At 42.2% G+C, this 26,440-nt stretch overlaps 1 protein-coding gene across 3 annotated transcripts in view; it reads right to left on the reverse strand.

Moving 5' to 3' along the window:
• ITPR2 (inositol 1,4,5-trisphosphate receptor type 2) overlaps positions 1–26,440 on the reverse strand; it is a 336,580-nt gene that overhangs the window by 126,849 nt on the left and 183,291 nt on the right. For all 3 annotated transcript variants that reach the window (XM_065418887.1, XM_065418895.1, XM_065418878.1), the window contains 3 exons: positions 18,659–18,849; positions 16,995–17,137; positions 15,098–15,206 (listed from right to left, as the gene is read on the reverse strand). In XM_065418887.1, the coding sequence (XP_065274959.1) occupies positions 15,098–15,206; positions 16,995–17,137; positions 18,659–18,849 (443 nt within the window). The remainder of the gene's footprint in view (positions 1–15,097; positions 15,207–16,994; positions 17,138–18,658; positions 18,850–26,440) is intronic.

The raw sequence follows: 26,440 nt of genomic DNA on the forward strand, positions 1-26,440 counted from the left end.
CGCTACCATAGTATTCTTCAAATAATCCACTGCGCTGAAACTTCATACTCCATTCTTCAGTGATGTTTTCCAGGCCATAAAACACACAAAAAACACAAACTGTGTAGGGCCTAGTGCTGCACTGAGATATTTGGGGCCAATCAAAGAGGGCAAAACTCACGCCAGTGCACAGGGCTCACACAAGGCTCTATGATCCCCTCTAAGCCCTATTTTAATGCTGAGAGGTTCACACTGAGGTGACCTAAAGGCAGGGATTTAAATCCACGCTCAAACATGTGGCCGGATTTTCAGAGGTACTGAACTGCACCCCTGGGATTTGGCAGGTTTCCTATGGCCAGGAACATCCAGCACATACCACTTCCAGTGAGACACCTGGGGACCTGCTGGGAGAAATGGCGAAGAAGGGTTTGAGATCTGGTGCTTTCCTGACGACTGGGGTGGGGATAGAAGGCAGTCTGATTCGGCAAGGGAAGCCAGCTGAGGGGCATTCCCATCATGCTTCTTCCCCTTTATGGTCCTTGCTGAGAACATCTGAGATAGCGAGTGAGAGCCCTGCAGCTGCTGCCTACCCATCCTCTGAGAACTCCATTCCCTCTCCACTGGGGTCATTTGAAAACAAGGGGATAACATCTCTCCCCTGACACACTCGGGGTAATGAGAGTCTAACCTGCTGCAATGTCTCACAGGCCCACCCCAGAAATGGCTGGGAGAGGAGCTGATAGAAGGAAAAGCTGGGAAACAAAAAAAGCCACTGAAGCCAATTAAAGTGTCCAAAAATCAAGAAAAAGTTCACAGATGAGGGGGCAAAGGAGTATAAAAGATGGGGGGAAACGAAGTCTGAAGGAGAGCTGCTATTGACATCTGTAGCCCCTTGGAGACCAAATTCTTGGAGACCAGAATTCTGCCAAGTTCTGTTAGGGCAAGTCTCAGGGCAACATAGTCCTCTCCCCTACCCCAAATGCCAGCTCAGCTGCTGCTTCTGAATCACAGGAAGTAGCATAAATTTTCTTTCCTGACAATCATGCCAATTTGAAGTCAAGCTATCGTCTCCCAGGTGTCCAGTGCAAAGCACGCAAGTCAGCATAACATGCTCAAGGCCGTGAGCAACTGCACTTCTGCATTCGGAACAAGCGACGAACAATGGTGAAGCCCTAACGGGAAGTACCTGCAGTAATCAGGACTTGTCATGAGGACGTGTGTTGCTGGTGAAAGGCTGTCAACACGATAAACGAAGCAGAACCTGTGCAAATTGCACAATTCAACGAAGTTAAAGAATACCTTCAAACCTTGGCTTTTTTCACAGAAAGGGCAAAGAATAAAATGACACCAAGACTCTTAGCCCTCAATAAGCAGTGTGGCCACCTGACAGGATTTTATCATGAGTCTCATGAAATTTGCCATTTTTCTTAAAGCTCCATCTCCTGAAGTCAGATGATTACAAGAGATTCTCGACTTTCATTTTTAGTAAACACGAAGTTTCTATCCTTTGTGCTTGCGGTGGAAAGCTTGAAAACATGAACTCTAAAGGCTCAAAAACCAGAAAGCAAATAAAAAGAACCCCAAAGATATTACTTTTTTGTTACAATCTCATGATTTTTGAGCCAATCTCATAATTTTAAGAATCTGACTCGTGATTTTTGAGCAGTTGGGGCTGGCAAAACTGAGTAAGTGGAGACATGAAAACAAGAGAGAACCACCACCCGGAAGGCTTCTGTTTTTCTGGGACTGAAGACAAAGCAGCTGTGACCCACCCAGCTGGCAATATCATCCAGGCATTCCTCCCAGGCCAAACAGACAGGGGGAAAGCCTCATCAGAAGCACTTACTGGGTTTGCACAACAGCTGCTTTTCAAAGTCAAATACAGTATATACTTGCTTTTGAAACTACATTATGGACTAAGCACTGGCCAAATGTAATCAGTGAAATCACACCCCTTTGAAATTACACACGCGGGAAACCAATCAGAAAATAGCCATTTTTCATTTTTTCAATCATTTATGGCTCGACAGACTCTTGGGCCTGTGCCCCAGGAGCAGCCCCACTCCTCACTTGCTTGGGAGCATTGAGTGAGCTCCTGCAGCTATTTAAAAGGTGGTGATCACCTGGTGTCTGTCTGCGTAACTCTGGCAGTGAGGGTGTGTCTACACTGCAATTAGACACCCACGGCTGGCCAGTGCTAGTTGCTTTGGGCTCGAGCTAAGGGGCTGTTTAATTGTTGTGTAGAGCGCTCTTCCACCTCACCGAGTCCTAGAGCCTGGGCTCCAGCCCGAATGTCTACGCTGCAATTAAACAGCCCCTTAGCCCGAGCCAGCTGACATGGGCTGGCCCCGGGTGTCTAACTGCAGTGTAGACATCCCCTGAGTGAGCGGAGCCAAGGCCCCCACCGCCTCCTCGCTCCCATCCCACCCATTTGCTTGCAGGAGAAGTATCTGGAGAGCCGGGATTGTGCTTCATAATCAGAGCACAAGCAAAGGAGTGGGTGGGATGGAGGGAGGCCTTGCTCCTCCTTATTCCTCTGCTTGGCTGAGTAAGACAAGGGCACAATCTACCCCGACATCTAAAAGAGAGGTACATTTTTTTATTTAATTAAAAAAAATACGATAAACTGAGATTTTCCATGTAAACTAGATTCCTGAATGCATACTGCTGAGTCATACATCTCAGACTACAGAGACTTCTGCAAAAGTGACAAAAGCTTAACTGTTCTCATTGCTCTAACCAACCCTAACTAACCATTCCACTATCGTAAGTCCATTATCCTGTTTTTTATTCTACTTCCTCTTAAAACAGGTCAAAGATTTGGAGCTAGTGGCATCATGCCGATTTCATTTTTATTACTGGCTCCCTAGGACTATCATAAATATTCATTGGCTATCCTTAATACAGTGCATCAAATTCTGCTCACTGCTATATCTGGTGCAACTGCGAAGTACAAACAGGGCTGTTGCGCTAACCTATTAAATACAGCAACATTAAATTTGTGACAGTCAACAAGACCCATCCACCCTCCCCTCCCAAGGGAGCTGAAAATTAGAGCAGACATTTCCTCTCTCACCCTCTGTGTGCTGCAGACATTTGACTGTAAAATGAGTCCATTGGTGCGAAGACAGATAGCTGAGCCTCTCCTAGAGACCCCGGGGTCATACTGTAGAAGTCCACAGTTGCCACAGACTGGTGTCTGAGATAGTAAGGCTAGAGAAATGGTGCACGAAGGAAAATAGCTACAGTCACTCAAATACCATAGCATGGTAGCTGCTAGTAAATGTGGACTTTTTTAATGGCAACCATTGCATGAAAGCCCTCCTCAGCATTCTGCTGGCTTGCAATCTAGAAGAAGAGGTTAACTCACATGGTGGCAAGGAAGTAAGCATGCAGGAGATGTTCAGGGGACAACGCCAGCCCTAACTTTGAATGTGCCCTGTGGGGCTTTTATTCTCTTTTAATTTTATACGTACAGGTAAAACCACAGCTATCCCAAACTCCAGGTTGTCTGCAATTTGGTTCTGTCCCCATATCCATAATGTGGTCCCTCCCTGGAAGGCACCTTAGCAAGGCAGGGTGGGAAAGTTTGTGCTGTAGCTGCCTGTGTTGCTCCAGTTCTGTGAATCACCAGTAGGGTGACCAGACAGCGAGTGTGAAAAATCGGGACGGGGTGGGGGGGTAATAGGAGCCTATATAAGAAAGACCCAAAAATCGGGACTGTCCCTATAAAATCGGGACATCTGGTCACCCTAATCACCAGAGGACTCAAGTCTCCAGTGATGACACTTTAAACAAGTGCCACGATCACTTAAAAATGGGTGGCCAAGGAAATTACATTTCCATTGTTTGCAGTGACTCAGAGAGCATTAATGCACAGAAGATCGTTCACAGGGTGTTCAGCAACATCTATTCCTTTTAGAACACCACATATCGTGCACATTAAAATCCCTACCAAGTAACTTAACTCCACATTTCAGGTAATGCAGTTCTCACGAGAAAGAGAAATTGAAAGGGAGTAAGGTATCAAAATATATACTATTTATTTTCACACATATAGAGGGGAGGGTCCATGTGCTAAACTACAGAGCCTTGTTATAAATTAATTTATTATGCTCCTTTGACCATCTCACCTCCCTATACCCCCTAATCCATCGCTAGGAATTTATTCTAGCTTCCTAAAAACACTTAGATGCTTCATACATCTGCCATTAAAAAAAACAACCCTGCCAGAGAAGTCTGATTCTTTCTGGAATTGATTTATCTGTAACTGCAATTGCTTTGATGATGCAGTGCTTGATCTAACTAGCTATGGTGGGCCTGTTATTTGAATTCCAGACAACTAGAAGTATTTAGTGAAATTATTACGACTAGCATTCGAAGAAAAAAGGGGCAAACATCTCATTGGTGTTTCTAACACAGTAGTCGTGTTGATGTCCATGAGTTTATATACATAAATAAGGTGAACTGGATTTTACCCAAATCTTGGTGAAGGTTTCACCGGTTAACAGCTTTCCCCTATCCCAATGACTTCTAATCAATAGCAGGAGTAATAGGGCCTGGTTCAAAACCCATTGAAGTCTGTCCATCTACTTTACTGGGTTTTGGATCCTCCATAGATAGGAATGCACTTACAAATATCCCAATCCTATTTTTTTCATATGTAATGTATCTTGAATCAATGGGATCTGTGTGTATGCAACCTAAGGCAGTATTTGGTACACAGGTGCTTGGAAAACTGGAAATAGTATCAAACAACTTCTGTTTGTTTGTGCTTTCGATGGTGTTTTCAAAATTAAGAGTTTACAGAAAACAACAACAAATTTATTTTACAATCCCATGGGGGTGAAATGTACTTTATATGTGGAGAAGAAAGAAGATAAATTCCAAATTCTTTTGGATCTTATAACGGTCAGAATTTGGAGATTAATAACTGTAATTTTGAAACAGTTCTGACTAACAGCTTCAAATATATTATGAGAAAGGAATAGAATATGTCTGGTTGAGAGATTACTGTCTATAGGAAGCAGCACATTTACATCCATATGTTTTCTCAGTCTTGAGAAAGATATTGCACATGGTATCCTACAACTGGATTTGGTTACAACTTTAGAGAATGCCAAAAAAAAACCCCACCCCAAAACATCAAGTTTTTTAGGACAGAAAGAGGAAAAGTTAAGATCAGGAAGCATTATTTCTTACTGTATTATTTGCTGCTGAAAGGGTGCAAGTAGTGTTAACTCTTTGGAAATGAGCAATATATTTTGGATAATAGTGGCAACTAACAGTTATAGTAAAAGAGGCAAAATCATCACAGATGATGATGCAAAATAGCAATTAAGCATCTGTTTAAGTGTCAGCACACAAGCAGAAGTCAATGGATATATGTACTGGAAGTTAATCATGTGCATTAGTGCTCTGCTGGATCAGGGCCGCCCATTGCAATAGGGGCCAGATGTGCCTTTTGCTATCCGTGGTTGGCAGGGTTGTGGTCCTGACTTCTCATTTCAGTTATGGACCGGGCAAATATTCTTTCCTTTGTCAGCTCCGGGTGGATTAGCACAACGTGCTCTGCTTGAGGCTATCCTTGAAGCAGGCCACAGTGAGCACCTTACCCGATTCCAAGTAGAAGAATGGCTTTTTAAGCATTTCTGAGGATAATCCAAAGTGTTCGTTTTAATCTATAAAGCCCTACATATTCCCTGAGCTGGCTACCTACCGTATGAGAATACTTCTCTCTGGGCACCATTCTTAATTATTAGATTAGCAGAGGTGCTTCTGCAGACCATTCCTAGCTTTTAACTCTGTAGAGCATTCTTGATGCAAAGTTCTTTGCTGTAGCGCTTGCCTCCTCTAAGCTCCACCAGAGCCTGCTGTATTTCTTGACCTTCAGGAGGTCAGTGCCAACCTCATCAATTTGTTCAAACATCTGCTTAATCTTGGGTTCAGTGAGGAGGTTTTAAGGGACATATATTAAGGGGAGCAAGGAGGCTTGTCTATTATTACTGCCTCTAAGAACAAAATTGTCATTATGGAGTTTTCCCCCCAAAGATTATGAAGATGCACTTAGAGATTATTGTAATGGACAAATAATAAACATCTCTATAAATATTAAAGAAATGAACATAGTCCAGTAGGACACTCAAGGACTTTACCTTATAAATACAGTAGTGCAGTAGTCTACTGTAATGGTCCCAAACACTATATGTTACATAATGCCACAAGGTTTGGCAAGATTACTGCAGACCATGGAGAGGGAGGGAGGGAGAGGAGAGTGAGTGAGTGAGTGAGTGAGTGAGTGTGTGTCTGGCACATTTTTACACACAAATATGCAATGACAGCATGCTTCAGTGGATGATGTCAGTGGATGACATCATGGCCAACAACACTTAGTTAATACACAAACATCACATACTCTGCGGTATCTGTTTCCTTAATTATTACAGCTTGGAACTTAGAGTGGGGGGGGGAGGGGAGAGAGTCAAATTGTGTTGATTTGTTTCTCCGTACTTTTTATTTCTTTTCCTTTTAAAGTGCCACAATGTGGGTATGGTGAGAAATTACCATATGTAGGGGATTTGAAAGTACTTTGTGTTTGGTCATATGTATCCCAACACACTCACATGACTGCTGCTTAAAATTAGTTGCTTTGTTCAGTCATTGCAACAGAAGAGACTGAAATCTCCGTCTTAACACAGTGGCTCAGCCTCAGGCCCTGCAGAACACATAACTTTGTATAAGCCATCATTGTGTCACATGGAATTATCCTGAATGTCAGAACGGCCCCAACCAAACTGTCGCATCTTGTTGCTTAAATCGACATACCACATGCACTACCTTGGCTTCTTGAATGTCTAAGTAAAGGCATACACTAGCCTTCCTAGCCAGCATGGGATTGCAGAACGGGGCCCACAGGGCACTCCACACACCCTTGGGGTTGTCCTATTGCAACAGCCACTGGGGTAATTCATCTAAGAGAAGGGCTCTCATTGGGTAGCCCTGGTCCCTGCCATAGGCTCATGTGGTGCTGAGAAATAGGCATATAGAAGAAATTCAGCCTTTTCTTTGAACCTTTGAGCCTTTTCTTCAATGCCCTGCCTTGTATCATATTTTAATGTTTATAACAGATAGGTAAAGGCATGGTTATGGGTCCAAAAAATCCAGATGTCTGTATCGGTCCTCATTGGCCCCTACCATTTATTTATAATTTGACTTTTAATGTATAAATTTCATCTACAAGCTACAAGCACTAGAACAAGCACACAGGAACCCAACAGGGTTTTGGACCAAGCCATGCATTTAAAAGCCAAATCTTTTCAGTTTTTCATTAAACTCCATCGAATCAGTCAACATCTGTAAGCACTTTCCAGATTAGAATGAGGCAATATGATGATGACAGGCAGGAAACAATCAGCAAGCAGGTGACCTATGAAACCATTAAAGTAGAAGGTTGCATTGATGTCAGCATATTATGAAATCTCTATTGAACACTGATCACTAATGGTCCTCTCTGATTGGCTGTCAATGACATCATCCCTCTGCCAATGATATCCAATAAATGCACGGGTCTGATGCTTTCCCTTACTTTCATTTATAAACTCCATTAGATAACAACAGAAAAGTCAATCCAGGTGGTGAATTTCTACAGTTTCATTGTACTTCTTAGGTGGTTAAAAGTCATTTGACCTTCTACCTTATGTTCTAAAACCCCACTCAAGGTGTACTCTAGTTGCTTATAAATGTATTGCTGATTGCTCGTGACTTCTTACATATTTAAATACTTTCTCGTTTCCAAATCCAATATTTTCTTTTTCTACAGCAAAAAGATTTTATGTTAGAAAGACCTTAAAGGGATATTGTCAGTTTAGGGTGTTTTACAGTACGTTTTAAAATGTTTCACAAAACCCAATAGTAATAAATATCACTGGGTTTTTGAATTTTCAATGAGAAGTTTTTAGATTGGATTTAAATATTCCCTATAGCGTTTGCAACCCCAGCACTGAAGCAAACTATCTGAAAAACACAGTGAGCTAAATCAAAGAGTAAAGTGAGCAATTTTTGGTCCACTAACTGGAAATAAAACTGAAATTGGCTAGTGCACCGTCTTTCTTAAAGGAGAGCACAAATAAAACAAAACAGCATAAAAGTGGTGAAAATTAAATTTGATTTTTTTAAATACTTGCAGCGCTGCTAATCCAAACTGTTATTAGTAACACAGGTCAGGGAATTCCTCTCCCTTCCTCCCCACCCTGCCACTTGAAATAATAAAGTCTCTTTAAATTACACTACACTACACAACAGACTGACATTTTCAGAATTATTCCTGTTTCCATTGATTTTTGCCTACATTTATTGTGATTTATCTGAATACTGCTTAATTCAATACATGCAAATAAGTAAAGTGATCTAGAATGAACTAGACTAGATCATGGAGTGCACGTTAAGTTAAGAGCTTATTTGATTTAAACAACAGCAACAACAATGGGATACTGCTGTAGCTCACAGGAACACCAACTGATTACTAAGGGATATGGGGAGACATTTTCCCCAACAGATAAAGGGACCCAACTCCCTTCGGTTTCATGTACATGAGGGAAGAATCTGGAATGTGCCTCTTAATTAAATCATTGGAGTTTTGCCACTGATATCAACTGAAAAGAATCAGGCCCTTAGAAAGGCAGCAAATATTACCACAACAGGTGACCTACAGATTCTAAAGGGAATAATGTACATTTGTAAAAAGATTTCTAACCTGTTTCTTTGTTGTTGTTGTCACTGCTAAAACAAGAAGCAAAGGGTTGTAAACATTGGCTATGTCTACACTACCACGGTAAGTCGACCTACGCCATGCAACTCCAGCTATGTGAATAACGTAGCTTGAGTCAACGTACCTTAGGTCGAGTTACCACGGGGTCTACACCGCAGAGGGTCGACAGGAGAAACTCTCCCATCGACTTACCTTACTTTTCTCATCAGGGATAGAGTACAGGGGTCGACTGGAGAGCGATCTGCTGTTGATTTGGCAGGTCTTCACTAGACCCGCTAAATCGACTGCCGGTGGATCGATCTCAGAGGGTCGATCCCAGCTGTAGAGTAGACCTGCCTATTGTGTAGCTAAAAGATGAATAAAGAAATCTTAATATTTCACCACATAGAGCTAGAAATCTAGTTGCGTGGTAGAAAAAGAAACAGTGAAAACGTTTTAGAAGTGGGGCAATCATTTTCAGGAGTATTCCAAAAAAGGTAAAAAAGTAGGGGTACTCATATTTTTGATAGACAATTAAACAGCTTGTAGGTTTTTTCCTTCCCACTGATACTTAAACAGTACTCTTATTTTTCATTCATACTGTGGTTCAACATCTAAACCTGGAAAAACAGTATAAAATGTGTTCCATAGCATAAGAAGCCCTTACTTCTGCATATCGTCTTTATTCATGCAAGTAATACTATTAAATTTAGTGGGAACTATTAGCGTAAGTGAGAGTTGCATGTTTGGTTCCTACCATTCTACCATGCATTTCAAAATGTACTACCATTTGTTAAACATATCCGTCAGTTAACTAATATCACAGTAAGCACATATAATATCACGATATGAATACATTACATATAGTGTGGCAAAGTACCTTCTTCTCCTCAGCAGGCTCAGTCCTTTTTAGCCTTGGAGACACAGGCTTGGGCAAGGCAAATCCTTGCAGGTAGCACAGGGTTTGGCTATTCCTGTTCTCAGTCAGCCCCTTGTGCTTGTTTATCTTCCCTTCTGGGGACAGAGTGCGGCCTTCCTTGCAGGAAGGGTTCAGAGCCTTGCTGCTCCTAACTTACTGGCAGCTTCCCTGGTTCTCTCACTCTCTCTCCCCCCCCCTTCCACGCTGGGGAGGGTTTAAAAAGGTCCCAAGCAGTTGGAGCCAGCTGAACCTAATTAGTTCCCTAGTAACCCCTTGCCCAGCTGAACCTTATTTCCCCATGGTTCTCTCTCTTCAGTGGCTTGGGAGAGGCCTTTTTAACCCCCTGGGACTGATTACTACCCCCTTTGTAGCTGTTTGTCCTGGGTTTGCCACAATACATACTCACATAATCCAGAGGGTAAATTTTTCAGAAGCACCAAACTCTTAGGATTCCCTTGGAAGTCAATGGGACCAGGCTCCTAGGTCAGTTAGGTGTTTTCGGTAATGGGACTTATGTGCTTAAGTCACTTAGGCACTTTTGAAAATTTTACCCATTCAACAGCAGAGATGGAACTGTGTCTGCAGTAAGAACTGACCTCAGATTTCACACACAGCTTGAACTGAACTCAAATCAAAACTTTGACAGGACAGAGCGAATACAAAATCCTATTCTCTTTAATCTATTTCTCTCTTTTAAAAAAAAAAAACTTGTGGAAATCAAAGCCCACTTTTATCCACCACACAATCGCAGCCTGGGCAATGGTAGCACAAGCTTCCTCCCATAATGCCTTACCAAAGTTTGCAACCTTGCCCTGGAAAGACTGCCTAAAGAAGCAAAAGGAGACTTCAGTCTTCATGCCCAGTCAGCAAGGCACTAATTTTGCTAGTGATTCACCAAGTGTTGAACTGAGACTTACGGTGTTAACAGCTTTCTGTCATTACCTATCGAAGTCAAATCAATGACCAAGAGGTTTTATAGCCCATTATTACTGTAATTCCCCAAACCACACTTTTGAAAGGGGAGCTTCCTTTCAGGAATATGAAACTGACAGGCCTCCCCATCCAACCCCTCCACAACTTCACCATGTGTTGGTAAAGGCATACCCAGCTTAAATGTATACATCTTCCATGACACCCCATGGGTATTGTCCCACATCTTGGGAAACTTTGCCATAAACCCTCCCAGCATTCTTTGTCTTTTCAGAAGCACCAGCCTACTACATACCACCACCTCATTAGCTTGCTATGTTTTATTAGTGTTCTAGAAGTGAATGTATATGAACATCTATAGTCCCAATACAATTTGTATTAAGCCATTTTGGGGGGGATGGAGGGAATAAAAAGAAATCAAGCTCTTAAATTTTCTAAAGAAAGTTTAAAAAGACAACAACAACAAAAAGAGGAGTCCTTGTGGCACCTTAGAGACTAACAAATATATTTGGGCATAAGCTTTCGTGGGCTAGAACCCACTTCATCAGATGTATGAAGTAAAAGATACAGGAGCAGGTATAAATACATGAAAGGATGTGGGTTGCTTTACCAAGTGATAAGTCAGTCTAACGAGATAAATCAATTAACTGTAGGATACCAAGGGAGGAGAAATAACGTTTGAAGAGAGTGGCCCATTACAGACAGTTGACAAGAAGGTGTGAGTAACAGTAGGGAGAAATTAGTATTGGGGAAATTAAGTTTAGGTTTTGTAATGACCCAACCACTCCCAGTCTTTATTCAGGCCTAATCTGATGGTATCTAGTTTGCAAATTAATTCCAGTTCTGCAGCTTCACGTTGGAGTCTGTTTTTTTGTTGAAGAATTGCCACTCTGTTATTGAGTGACCAGAGAGATTGAAGTGCTCTCCTACTGGTTTTTGAATGTTATGATTCCTGATGTCAGATTTGTGTCCATTTATTCTTTTGCGTAGAGACTGTCCGGTTTGGCCAATGTACATGGCAGAGGGGCATTGCTGGCACATGATGGCATATATCACATTGGTAGATGTGCAGGTGAATGAGCCCTGGATGGTGTGGCTGATGTGGTTACGTCCTATGATGGAGTCCGTTGAATAGATATGTGGAGACAGTTGGCACCGGGGTTTGTAGCAGGGTTTGGTTCCTGGGTTGGTGTTTTTGTTGTGTGGTGTGTAGTTGCTGGTGAGTATTTGCTTCAGGTTGGGGGGCTGTCTGTAAACGAGGACTGGCCTGTCTCCCAAGGTCTGTGAGAGTGAGGGATTGTCCTTCAGGATAGGTTGTAGATCCTTGATGATGCGCTGGAGAGGTTTTAGTTGGGGGCTGAAGGTGACGGCTAGTGGTGTTCTGTTACTTTCTTTGTTGGACCTGTCTTGTAGTAGGTGACTTCTCGGTACTCTTCTGGTTCTGTCAATCTGTTTCTTCACTTCACCAGGTGGGTATTGCAGTTTTAAGAATGCTTGATAGAGATTCTGTAGGTGTTTGTCTCTGTCTGAGGGATCGGAGCAAATGCGGTTGTATCTTAGAGCTTGGCTGTAGACAATGGATTGTGTGATGTGGTCTGAATGAAAGCTGGAGGCATGTAGGTAAGTATAGCAGTCAGTAGGTTTCTGGTATAGGGTGGTGTTTATGTGACCATTGCTTATTAGCACTGTAGTGTCTAGGAAGTGGACCTCTTGTGTGGACTGGTCCAGGCTGAGGTTGATGGTAGGGTGGAAATCGTTGAAATCTTGGTGGAATTCCTCAAGGGTCCAGATGATGAATATGTCATCAATGTAGTGCAAGTCGAATAGGGGCGTAAGGGGACGAGACCTGAGGAAGCGTTGTTCTAAGTCAGCCATAAAAATGTTGGCATATTGAGGGGCCATGCGGGTACCCATAGCAGTCCCGCTGACTTGAACGTATAAATTGTCCCCAAATCTGCAATAGTTGTGGGTGAGGACAAAGTCACAAAGTTCAGCCATCTGATGAAGTGGGTTCTAGCCCACGAAAGCTTATGCTCAAATAAACTTGTTAGTCTCTAAGGTGCCACAAGGACTCCTCGTTTTTTTTGCTGATACAAACTAACACGGCTACCACTGAAACCTTTAAAAAGACAGTCACTTAGTTTCTCTGTGCATTAGTTCCCTCTCTATAAAATAGGGGTGATGATAACATCTTATCTCCCGAGGGTAAGGTGAGGATAATTATATTTAAGATTGTGAGGGGCTCAGACAGTAAAGTAATGGGGCCCACACAAGTATAACTGATCAATAGATTGCATTATGATTCTCTCCCGGCTTCTAATCATGAGAAGTTCTGCAATAATCTTTACCTGAAAGTTTATAGTTTGTGCCCAATGTAATGCTCCAAATACAGTACAGAACAAAATACAGACTCATGATTAACGTACATTCAGGCCTTCTGCTGTCAAAAGTTCATTTGGCCCCATGTACCCTAATTCTGTATTTTTCAGTATTTCGATCACACAAAATACAGTTGCATGCAGTAATGTACTGTTTCATGGAAAGCTGGAAAAGTACACAAGAAAGGCAGCTCACTGTGCTATTTTTAGCCTTTCTGAAGTCCATAACGTAAGCTATGACTCCCAAGAGTGGTAAGTGAGGAAAGGACTTGCAAAACCATACAGTAAGTCACATGTTTTGGTTTATTATCCTTCTCCACTATAAAATTCATGGGTCTCAGAAAGAACAGCATTTAGGGGATAGCGGGGATATCAGTCTTTTATTTTTTCCCTAAAACCATTAACATGTACCATCTCCCTATGCACTGTCAAGATAACAATGCACAACTGAGCTGCATTTGCTGAAGTCCCAGATGTGCACTCTTGAGGACTGGAAGCCAGGCTGTCTTGTTAAAGGATCCCTAACTGTGGAACTTACTCCCTCTGGTGGTTTGCCTTAATCTCAGTGGCTCAGCCTCCAGGGCAGGGTAAAAGGTGTATCTGATCAGACAAGCCTTTGCTGAACATCTATAAAGTAAGGTATTGTCTTCTCTTTCCTTCTTTTTCCTGAGGTCTTATTTTCTGGTGGGTATGTGGCTATTTTGGAAAGGCTTAGCATAGTTCCCCAATGTGAACAGTTTCAAAAGGAAATTTTGTTTTTACATGTTACTCATGGGGATGTAAGCATTAAGGCTCTTTGAATACGAATGAATAATAATAATATCTGATTCAGCCATGAAACTTTTGCTACAACACTAAAACAAATCACTATCTGCCATGGACTGAGTGCATTGCTCTTGGAGCAAAATTCTTTGCAGGAGGTGAGGAGGAGGTAAATTCACTCTTTGTGGATGGGTTGTTTTTGTGAAGAGAAAGGTCTTGGTTTGACTGGGTTGTTGTTGTTTTTTTAAACTATCTACTAGGCTGCCTAGAGCCTGAGCAAAATGTTCTTTTTGTGTGACATATGTTGAAATCAAAACAGTGTATAATCAAAACACATACACTGTGAATACACCATATTTCTCATATGTGCCTTATCTACCATAAGAGAAGAAACTGAAGTATTGTTGTCTTATGACAGTACTGAGACACGGAACTTAAGGTGTAAAATCCAAATGACCCAGAAATATGTACCCATCTCGCTACACACAAAATCTTCCCTTCATCATTAGGAGCGTAATATTCAAAATTAAACTACCTGGTATATCCTGATTGATAATTCTGCTAGGTACTGTAAAATGGATGACCAGCATATCATCAAAATCTGAACATATCGGCGCATGGGGGCAAGGAGAGGAGAAATGAGGTCAACAATTTTTCTTAAAGTGATTCCAGTGTATATACTTGACTATAGGTGCTGATTTTGACAAACATAAATGATTTCTGTGACAGATGAATTAATCACTATGATTCATTTTAATATAAAGTAGCATTAATATCAAGAATGAATGATAAGAAATACCAGTGAGAGGAAACTATACAACTATACGTGAAAAATTTGTCAAGACAGATGGATTTTGAATGAGTTTAAAACCTCTAGCCATGGACCAATTGTTATGAAAACCAGGGTCCAGTCACCATGACCCTAAGGTGCATGTAAGATCAAAGGGGCATTTGGAAACCTAGATGTTGAGAGAAGAAACAGTTCTGGAGCTAAACAAGGGGGATGTTAGCAGATACAGAAATCAGTAGGCATTGTAGAGAGCATAGAGTCGATTCCACTCCCCCCGCTAGGTGGTACATCTCATTAAACATTACCTACTTCCTACCACACCTTCAGCTGCAAAAATGCTTACTGACTATAAAGGGCTGGGATCCCAGGCGGGAGGGAGAAAGGATGAATTGGACACTTGAAACTGACTCTAGTCAACACGTGGACTGCGACGGGCCAGGAGTGTCAGGAAAAGGGGACTAAATTTCTATGATGTAACTTGTGTTTCAGAGACAATGTATTACCTGTAACATGTGAGGAGTTCAGAGTTATAACATTCTGCTGAAAATGCCATGATGAAAGTTTTATTTTTAATATTAAAAGGGCAGCAGTACCTCTTCCGCAAAGCTGTCTTTCTTGTCGAGCATTTCCCGTAATGTCTGAAGAATTTTAATGCAAAGTTTTTCTTCTTTCTCCATTAGCTTCTTTGTGTGATTAATCAACCTTAAAGTAAAACATTAGACCTTATATAGAGTATTGCACCTTATCTCCAAGCCAGACAACATGCACGTTATACAGAAATTGTTTGTTTGTTACCATATTTTTCCTGAAGGAAATACAAGTAGACCGGGTAGGTACCATGAAAAAGAAATGGGCCCCAGCCCAAACTCTCTTGGCCTTTGAGGGTGTTTGGAGTCTGCACCGAATTTTGCTGCAGGTGCCTAAGTAACGAGCAGAAAGAGAATCCCAGATCCAAATACACCTACATTTTAGAGGGTTTGAAATCCAGACCAGGATCCAAATTCTGCCACCTGGGCCTATGTTTTTCTAAAAATTATTACGTTACCTGCAGTGCCCATCATTTATCCTACAAACTTCAAAAGGAACTTTAAGTTTCATGGTAGTAATAATACTTATTCTACAATTATCGAGTGGTTTCCACCCAAAATGATCCAAAGTAATTTACAAAAATTTTTGTAATAGAATCACTTTGCTCAGCACAGAAATGCAGTCACCTCTGGATGGAATGCAGCAGCTGTTTAAGTGCACACAGGAACTCTGCAGGGCAGTTTAGGGCAGGAAGTAAAGTAGAATTCTGCATCCAAATAAAACTGCAATAGGAGTTTAGGAAGGCAAAACAATATTGCTCAAATCAGAATTAAGCAAAAACACCGGAGCGAATATACATATTCTTGCATAAAGCATCATTTACATCTAATCCAAAAGAGAGAATCAGCCACAGCACCATGCCCCCTATCATCATGCTGGGTTCACTACTAATATCACTTCCTGCAGCATGCCAGGATTTCTTTGGAAGTCTCCCATTCAAGTGATGACCAGGCTCGTGAGATGAGCTCATCATGGTCTAAATGTAAGTCATATTATTATTAACCATAATTTTAAAATGACTGCATATTAATAGTGCCATTTATATAGCATTGCAAAGTATCACTGGGCAACAGTAGATCATTTAAAAGAAAATGTATTCCTTGTACACCATAGGCCAAATACTGCAGTCTTTACTCATTCAAAATTCCCATTAACTTCCAGTGAAAGTTTTGACACAAGGGACAAAAAATGCAACGTTTAGTCTTTTTTGGGGGGGGGGGAAGGGAGAAACATATGAAGTATATAATGCTACCTGTGCAGAATGTGCAAAAAGCTGAGGAATCAGGAAACCTGCCAAATTTTCAGTGCCCTCAAGTTACCTCTAAATTATACAGTTCCTCAAGGGCAAATAGGGCATCTCACTAAAGGACTAATAAAGCAAAACCGAACGGCTCTCTTCCAATGCCCAAACTGCAAATAAAACCACCTGTAATTCAAAACCATGCAAAGGCACCAGTGAAATGTACATTTAGAAGAGCTATTTCAGAGTTTGCAATTTAAAATAAAACCAAAGGATTTATTTACTTTGTCTCAAAAGGTAGCTCAGCATGCCCCCAAAGAATATGAATTAAAAACACACCCTTCTAACATGGAATGTCTGAGACCTTGCAACGTATTTGGGGGCAATTTAACATAAATGGTGATTAGGAAAACAGAAATTTGTTGAGACTGTCTTAATTTCAGCAAGCCGCAAGGGTTTTCGTTTTAATCATGTCACACATACAACTCCCTTACTAATGGGACACGTAAACTATGTAACAAAAATATATATAAATAAAGGGTATCAGTGAGACTTGGACTCCTAAGTGCCTTTTGTAAGTGGGACTTAGGCGCTTCTGAAAATGTTATCTCTGTCGTCTTTTCAGAAAAAAAAATAAACAGGACGCTTTCTGTGCCACTTACTTGGACAAGAAAGCACCACATCTTATTCTTGCATCACTCCCCTCAGGAAAGAGAAGTTCAGGGCTATGCAATACATCAACCAACACTGAGAATTCAGCCTGCATCATGGGGGTGAACTGCTGTTCCAAGGAGGAGACTACATCCTAAATAAAGAAGCAGAAGAGGAAGGTCAATTATGGCAAAAGCTGGTCCAATGACACTTGAATGACTTAGTTGATGAATTTCATATTATGTGAATGAAATATCGGACAAATATTTGTTGTCATTTGTCATCCCGCCTCCCATCAACCCATGGTGCCAGTCTTACCACCCACTTGTTACATAGCCTGGAGGTGCTTGTTTGGCATTCTCCTTTGTTGCCCATCACACTTGCCAGCAGCTTCCCACAAACTTCCACAGAACTATCTAACTGCCCTCCTTCAAAACTCTCCTTACCATGGTACCTACAAAAAACTTGACAATGGTTAGGAAACCAGTGTGCTGAAGCCCCTGCCTTGCATCTTTTTTTCCTTATACTCCCCTATCTGTCTGTATCCACCTGTTGTCTCTTAGTTTTATACTTACCTCTTGTCTACAAGGCACAGCAATGTGCACTGGAAAGGTGTGACTTCTAAAGGGTGCCAATGTGTTTCATGCTAACTGGCACATGTAGATCCTGCCGGGGTGCATTAAAGGTTCCCTAGTGCACATTAACATAATCCCTTTCCAAAGAGCATCATGTTGACGTGCACCAGGGAACTTTTAGTCTGTGCCAGCAGGACTGCCGGGCCAGTTAGTGCACAACACGCTGCCGCGCTTTAGAAACCACAACCCTCTAGTGTGCGTTACTGTACCACGCCGACAAGGTTCTAAGCTCTTTGGAGTATACAGTGTCTCTAAAGCCAGTACATCTCACACCACGGGATGGTCTCCCAGCACAGGGGGATCCTCCAGTGATACAGAAGCACTGTAGCGATTCCTACACCACTCTTAACTTTTTGTACCTGCAGTAGGGGCATGGTCATGAGAAATAAGACCTGGCTGGTCTTGCTTTGCTCTGGCAATCATAATGGCCCAGGGGCAAAAGACTCCCATTGACTCCTGTGGGGGCTGAATTAGGTCATAGGAGTGCAAGGCCCAAGGTGTTGGCTTCCCTTTGAATAGGTGTATACAACATTGTGATGGTCCAATCAGGGTTCAGGGGAGCAATCCAGACCAGGGAGGGGCTGTGTCACCACTAGCCCTGCAATCCTGGGCGTCTCACAATGTTTTGCTGCTGTAGCTCCCAACCTGGGATGCTCACATCAGGAAGAGGGATGCAGGTTACATCCTGCATATCTGGGTGCTTAGACAGCCCTGGCTCAGCAGCTCTGACCCCAGCAGCTTGTCTACACCCCCAACCCCACTCAGGCTTCCACCAGCTTGGTTACAACAGCAAGATGACCCCAACACACTCCCACAGCCCCAAATTTCACCAAAACAGTGTGCATATTACATGACACCTTTTAGACAGAGATTATAACAATAGCGAGTTGAGATATACTGAGCTGCTCAGGCCAGCTGACTCTCACTGCTAGATATCAGAGTGCCCCTTGCCCTCTGTCCTTGGGTTGTTCTTACTGTCACGAACATATCTAGACAAAACGCACGGTCACACACACAGCATCAGGCATTTGCTACCATACCTGCAGTTTTTCAATTATATTCCTGTAATCCCAGGCAGGCCCTCCAAGAGCTTCTTTAAAACGAGGTCCACTGCGGGCAGACATTCTCCATCCCATGGCCGCTCTCTGCACCATATTGGAATGACTCTTCATGAACAGGGTATTTACCTGGCTGTCTAAATCCACCGGAATTGCAATCCCACGGTTCTTTGCTTTAAGCAGAAGACAACATTTACAATAAAGAATGCTTTCGGGTCCTCTGTAAATCATTTTGGGTGAAATCCAGATCCCATACAAGGAGCCTTTTGCCCTTGACTTCAGTGGGGCCAGGATTTCACCCTTTAAAAATAAGGGCCAGATCCTCACCTGGTGTTAATCAGTGTAGCACTATTTAAGTTAATAAAGCTACACCAATTTATACCAGCTGAAGATCTGGTCCATGATTTCTTATTTCTCATAGGTAAAAGGTACACCTCTGCTTTAAAGAATGAATCAATTGAAATGATTCAGATGAAATCAATTACAAAGACATTAGCAACAGCAGCAAAATTAGCAATTATTATTTCAGTAGCTACTTATCCATTTAAGAGTAAATTTGAAAATTCTTTTTAGTCTTCTTAGATATAGATATGCATGTACCCCATATATCCCAGTGTTGCCTGCATGTTTTATGCACTTAAACTACTTAGACATATAAAAGGACTCCAGCTTCGTTTGTTCCCCCCGTCCACTTCTACCCTTTATGTGATCATAATGTACAATGCCTGGCACAATGCAGTCCTGATCAATGACTGAGGCTCCTGGGTTCTACCACAATGCAAAGGAGTAATAATTAATAAATAGCCGAAGAACTATACAAGTTGATTTTTAGGCTTGAAGGTAAGAGGTAGAGAAATCTTGCACCAGTTCCTACAAGGCACCAATAGTTCAGCTAATGCCATGTTAATTGTGACGGCCTTTTCAAAAAAAGGGGAATGCCATAAATAATTCTGATGTACTATCTTCTACGCAGGAAATCTGGGTTACACAGATCCCTCCATGCTGCAATGGACCAGAGTGGCATTCTTTTAAGTGTCTGTGTGGAATGTTTGAGGTTCAACAAGTAATGTCAGGTAGACACAGCGACAATAGGAGGCAGATTTGCTGACGTGCTTGAAAAGTTAGGAATCACCCCCTTGCTGCCTATTAGTTTTATTTACGACTTTACTTAATTTCCATAGCACAGTGTTATCCTTAATAAATGTCTGAGCAACAGAAAAAATATTCTAGATTGCTAGTGTTCTTCAGGTAAATAAACCAGTAACTAAAAGCTGCCTATTTTTCTTATTACACCAACATTGCCTTTGAAGTAAGTACTTAAAACCTGAGTGAGCAATTCTGAAGTGTTTGATTCCTTTGATACTCAAGGTATTCCCAAAGCATTTTGTAATAAGATTAATGTTTTCTAGCATAGTTAGTACACATTACTGAGAGATAGAACATGGTCCTGATCCTGCAAAGCATTTAAACACATGTACAGCTTTGATCATGCGAGAAGTACCACTGCGCCTGATCCAAACCCCACTGAAGTCAGTGGGAGTGTTTCTGTTGACTTCAGTGCGTATGCATCAGCCTCAAAAGTACTACATACATGCTTAAAGTTATGCAGGCATTTAAATGCTTTATTGTATCAGGGTATACGTTGGTGTAGCGGGGTGGTCTGCCCGGAGGGGTAAAAGCAGCCTTGGAGAGGGCCGGGGCTGAGAGAAAAACCTAGGCTGATTGGGAAAGTAGCCTAAGCTGGGGCCATGCCCCAATCAGGCCACAGCTGGCCCTATAAAGGGGCTGCTAGGCTGGAGCTAAGTCAGTCTCTCTCTAGCTGTTGAGAGGGAGGGGACTGGCTGCTGAGCAAGGTACCCAGAGTGGAGCAGGGCTGGGGGAAGGCCAGCGGGGCTGGGGAGCTCCAGCCTGGAAAACCCTCAGGCTGCAGGCCTTACTAAAGGCCAGAAAAGGTACTGGGGTTGCAGAGGGCAGCCCAAGGGCAGGCAGAGGCAGCAGGTCCAAACCCTCCTTGCCAATTATACTGCAGTCCGCCCCAGTGAGCGGGGGCTAGATGGTGACTAGCATTAGCCCAAAACTGAGGCGAGGTGGGGATAATGGGTTGGGGGTTCCCTGGGGAGGGGAGACCCAGAGAGACTGTGGTGTACTGCAGGGGGCAGAACCCTGAGAGAAGGGGCACCAGGGTCCGGGAGGGACACCAGGGCCAGCGGCAAGCAAGACATCGCCCAGCAGACGGCGCTCCGGACCTGGACAAGAGCTAATTCCCAGGATGACCAGCAGGAGGCACCGCACTGGTGAGTCATCGCCCCGTTACCGTTGGCAAGGACAATGCATCTCTGAAGACCAACAGGGACCTCCCCCTCTCCCCAAGTACTATACTGCAATGCCAGCACTTGGAATAAACCCAAATCCTGGTATGGAACTGAACTAATGATATTCTGGACTAGAGCAAGATTGCTCTACCTTCCACATCCCCAATGCTGCAGTGGGACCTATTAGTGCTGAGACCCATTGATTTCAATAGGACTCTGCAAGACTCCACACTAGCATATCCCAATGCCTAACCCGTGCTTGTGTCTGGAGCACAGGCAGCTGAGCCAAACTGGTGCAGGAGGTGCAGCTCCCCTTGAATAGACTTGCATCTCTGGTAGACACTTTCCTTAAAAGAGAGTTTGCCTTGGGGAATTAAGTAGTGGTGTTGTGCCAAATATGGGAAGATGCATTTCCCAGCAGCTGCACAACCCATTCATCGCCAGTGTCAAGAGAAGCTGCTTTCACATGGCAGCCCAGTTTGCCCCCCCGCACCCCCAACTTCTATTTGTTTTGGAGAAGGGGTACGTGGTTATTAAGAGAAAAGCACAATGTATGACTGGCCATTATTTGTAGTTATTGTTTCTGCATGTTGTTCTACCTGGATTATTTTTCCCTATCATGTCAATCACTGGAAAGTTATGGGATAATGTTAATTTGCACTTAAATATTAGGTATGCAGAATTCCAATATACCTGAGAATATATTAACAGCGGAGCATGTGGTGCGGGAACCCCTGTACTTCTACATCCCCACAGATATTATTTGAAGTTAACAACTTCCATCAGTGTCTGAATAGCAGTCAAGGGCTATGATTGTTCAAAGAGTTGCAGCTAATTAAAACTATCACAAAGAAAACCAGAAAAAAATGCTCCTTTGTTTTGAACAGTTCTTATATGTATAATTCCATTTGTAATTAAGAGTTGTATTGATTGTCAAAGGGCATTGTTGAAATCTAAGCTATAAACAAAGGCTTTGTCTTCTTATTTCCTTGCAGCTTGTAGAAAGTTTATCTTTCATTTGTTTCACATTTCATTATTTAAAACAACATGAAACATATTTTTACATTTTGGAAAGCTGACGAACAAATGTGAACATAAATATTTATTTTTAATTTAGGTGTTGTAGGCTGCTTTCCTCTTCAAAACGTGTCAATCTCCCTTAAAGTATGAAAATAAAATATTTAAAAGCATGTTTGGTTTTGCTCCACTTTGGAATACTTTTGGAAAACAGACAAACAACTTGCAAACCAGGGTCAGAATCAAAAGAAGATGAGGCCAGAAACTGATTAAATCCTGCCCTTGGGGTGACTGATGTGCAGTGCGGGGAAAGGATGCAATCGATTGTGTGATTGCACAAGCAGCTTGGTATGTCACTTGTGTACCCAGCCACAATCCCACCACAGTGGACTAGAACATATGCTCATCTAGAGTGTAATTCACTCTTGTGCAGAGGGTCAGCACAGGCCTATATACCATCTCAGTCCCACTTCTGCACCAGGCTGAATTTCACCTCTAATAACTCGGGGTGTTCTTCACTGTCTGAGGAAGCCTGGTTTGCTGGGAAACAGATGTGACTAGCTCCCAGGCTGGTGCGCACACATATACTCCCATTAGCACAGTGGTTCTCTACCACGGTCTCGGGGTTCCCTGGGGAGCTGCAAGCAGGTATCAGGGGGGCCTCCAAGCATGGCCAGTGTTAGACTAGCTGGGGCCCAGGGCAGAAAGCCAAAGCCCCACCGCATGGGGCTGAAGTCTGGGGCTCTGAGCCCTGCCACCCAGGGCTGAAGCCAAAGCCTGACCAATGTAGCTTCATGGGGGCCCCTGTGGCATGGGACCCCAGGCAATTGTCCTGCCCTAACTCCAGCCTGGCTTTTATATGCAGAAAACCAATTACTGTGGCACTGGTGGCCGTGGAGTTTTTATAGCGGGGCCTCAGAAAGAAAAAGGTTGAGAACCCCTGCACCAGTGCACACACATTCCCACTAGCAACAAACACAGTCCAGCACCAAGACCAATGAGTAAATGATGCCAGCTGAAAAAAGTGACGCTGACAATGCATTCAGCTAGACCAACATGTAAAAATTCTGGAATGGTTTCTTGTGAACTCAATGCACCAGTTTCTCTGCTCCCTTCAACGTGCAAACTGCTTGGGTATATAGGCAGAATGGGACCCAAAATAAAGAGTGAGCATTACAGTCACTATAAGCAATAGCTAAATTCAGGTCCCACGTGCAGGTGGGCAAAGTGAGGTTTTTTTACCCACGAAAGCTTATGCCCAAATAAATCTGTTAGTCTTTAAGGTGCCACTGGACACCTTGTTTTTGAAGTCAAAAGAGCACTCTGTACTCACTAGCAACAGGGCTAAACCTGGCCTGGAAGCCGGGTGTCTATATTTGAAAAATAATATGTACATGTAGGTTCTTTCACAGAACAATAGAAATTGGAATTAGACCAGGCCTATCACAGTAGGACATCTATTCCATTCCCCTGCTGGTTAAGGACTGTTCTTCCACTACACCATCTTGTCTACGTCTACGTCCAATTTAATTTTCAGAATTTCCATGGACGGCGCTCTCACCATTGACTTCCCTAGGAAGATTATTCCTCAGACTAAAAACTCTCACAGTTAGGAGGTTTTTATCCCATTATCTTTTACAGTAATTATACCCCCTTGTACCACCCTAAACATTCCCGCTCCCTCATTACCAGTACCTACGGGGTGTAAACAGACAGCTATTGTGTTCTCCCACCCAGCCCTGTTGCCACTTAACTGAGCAATACATATTTAGTTCAATTAATCTTGCTTCATAAATCAGTCCCGCCAGCTCCTTAATCATTTACTGACTGCTTAATAAATAAATCTGGTTGGAAAGACGTTGATGGTAGCAATGGTAGGAAGTTTTTACAGGAAATAAAAGCTTTGTGTAGACAATGCACAAGGCTGCCAATCTGGTACCTTTCATTGGCAGCACATATATTTTCTTCCAGCTGAAAACTTAAGTTAAAATATTTATCATTTCACAAAAAGATCATCATTGAATTTTTCTTGCAATTAGGGAAACACAAACAGTTAAAATAGAATAAAATATGTGCTTTGTCTGAAATGTATTCTCCCTGCTGTCAGAAATGTAACAATATTATAATAATTTGATTTGAACTAAAAAAAAATTGAAAATGGAAGATGAGTGTTCTTCCTTCTCCATTTTGTGAAAAACTCAAATGGGAAGTAAAATGAAGTCTGCTGAGGTGAAGGAATTATTTTAGGACAGTCCATCTGTATGGGTATTAACACACAAATAATCATTTCAAAAAGAGACAATAATATTGAGCCTAGATTCCAAGTTTAATGTTTCCTATTTGTAACTTTTTATGGTAGAAGAAAAACACCTTACAGCACATGTATGCAAACCTTACAGGTTTTCCCCAGATTCTATATACCAGTATAGTGGAATTGCAGTGAGCTGAAATAGCATTCTTATAATTAGCATCCACTGCTCCAATAGGATGGGAATTGGAATTCTCTTTGTTTCTCTCATACAGCATCTTACCACCTATTGTCCTAGAATCTGAGTTGGTAATGACTGACATCACTTGGCTTGGAAGTGCTAAAGAAATAGACCAGAAGATTTTTTTGACCTCCGCTATTGTGAAGTAATAAAATGTAGGGACTGATCCTGCCACTGCTTGCTTGTGTGAGTAATCCCATTAATTTCAGTCACGATGGTAATGGTAAAGTCATGGTCCTGCTACTGAAAGGTCCTTTACACCTCGTTCTCTATCTGAGATGTAGACAAAATGCATACAAGGAATATGGCATAAGTAAAACCTTTACAATAAAAAGCTATAACGAGGACCTTTATAAATAGATTAGCAGACATCCTGTGTGCAATGCAAAATTGCTGTATAAAAAGCCTCTAGAGCGAATATCTTTGATTCCCTGCGGGTGGAGAAATACAGAACAATGTTAATAGATACTTTATAGAAAATGGGGATAATATATTCAGGTTTAGCCAGCATGTAATTCAATATATTGCAGTTCTTTGATCTCGTAGCAGCAGAAAAAGCATGTGTTGGAGTATGATGCACTAACAGTCATTGCTTAACTAAGCAGCAATGCTGGCTATTTGAAAGGGACCCTGGAACATTGTTTAGCTTGGAAACTAAGAGTCTGATCCCACACCATTATATCAATGTGGGTTTTGCCACTGAGTTCAATGGGAGCAGGATTGGGCTCTATTACCCAGACATGCTTTTCTTTACCTGAGTAAATCGGCACACGACTGGGTTGTGGAACATGAGAAAACTGTAACCAGAAAGCGGATGCCTACTGCCCAGTCCCTTTGGCGTGAGGATGGGTGACATCTTGCAACGTTACCACGTGGAAAAACGGATATTTCACAAGATTTTTTTTTTTTTTTTTTGCATTTTAAACGAAGAGTCAGGACTGGCCTCAAGCCCTCCAGATTTTTTAGGGCAGGTGTTCCCAAACTGTGGTATGCATACCCATAATAGTCTACTCAGATGAAGCTGTTATATAAAATACGGTAGTTAATTTACTTCAAGATGTGCCAATGAGAACACAGATACACAGAGCCCTCACCTCCAGTCACTGTGCAGAGCGGGTTCAGTTGCCCAGCAACTATCCAGTCTAACTGAGCTCAGAACTTAGGGGGGGTTTTGGTTGTATATGTTGCACTATAACTGTACATGACAGTGAAATATGGACAGATGGCTAAAGACAGGTGGCGTTAAGAAGCGCACACAAAGTATCAGTGGTGAGAAGGGTAGAGCCTGAGAAAGGTCTGCAAAAGGAGACAAGTCCCTACAGCTCCTTTCTGAACTGAAGGCAGATAAATCTGCCTGGAGACAAAAGTAGTAAGTGAAGCCTGAAACTCTTATGAAGTTTTTCCCTGGTAGTCAAGAGGAGTTGAAGTCTCAGGGCAATAAGAAATTAGCTTTTGCACCTTGCCTTTTGTTGGCCTGGAAGATCACATACATTCCTGCAGTGCTCATAAGACGACAGATGTAATGATCTTAAACTCTTAAGGCAATACTTACATCCACCTGCCAGCACTGAGCAGAATGTACATTTCTTAAACTTACTCTGAAACAGGGCTTTTAAAAGTGTATCGTCACATGGATCTTTGATATCCTGGGAACTCTGTGTATGATCTTTGTACCTGCTGGGATTCATTTCTGAACCCAGGGCTACCACAAAAGGAAATAAATAAAAATTATGTTTGTTCATTCAATGCTACACTAAATTTATTTTCCAGCAAAAACTTCTGGTCCCTGCTATAAATCCGCCCAATACACCTTTGGTCTGAAATAGGCAAAATCTTTTCAGAAAAACCATGCTGTGAAACATGAAGGTCCTAACATTGAAACTGTCAAACACTCAATTAAAAAAAAAAAAAAAAACAGATAGGAGAGTGCTCACATATCTAGCCTA

This window comes from Emys orbicularis, chromosome 1, assembly GCF_028017835.1.
Source record: "Emys orbicularis isolate rEmyOrb1 chromosome 1, rEmyOrb1.hap1, whole genome shotgun sequence".
Lineage (NCBI taxonomy): Eukaryota > Metazoa > Chordata > Testudines > Emydidae > Emys > Emys orbicularis.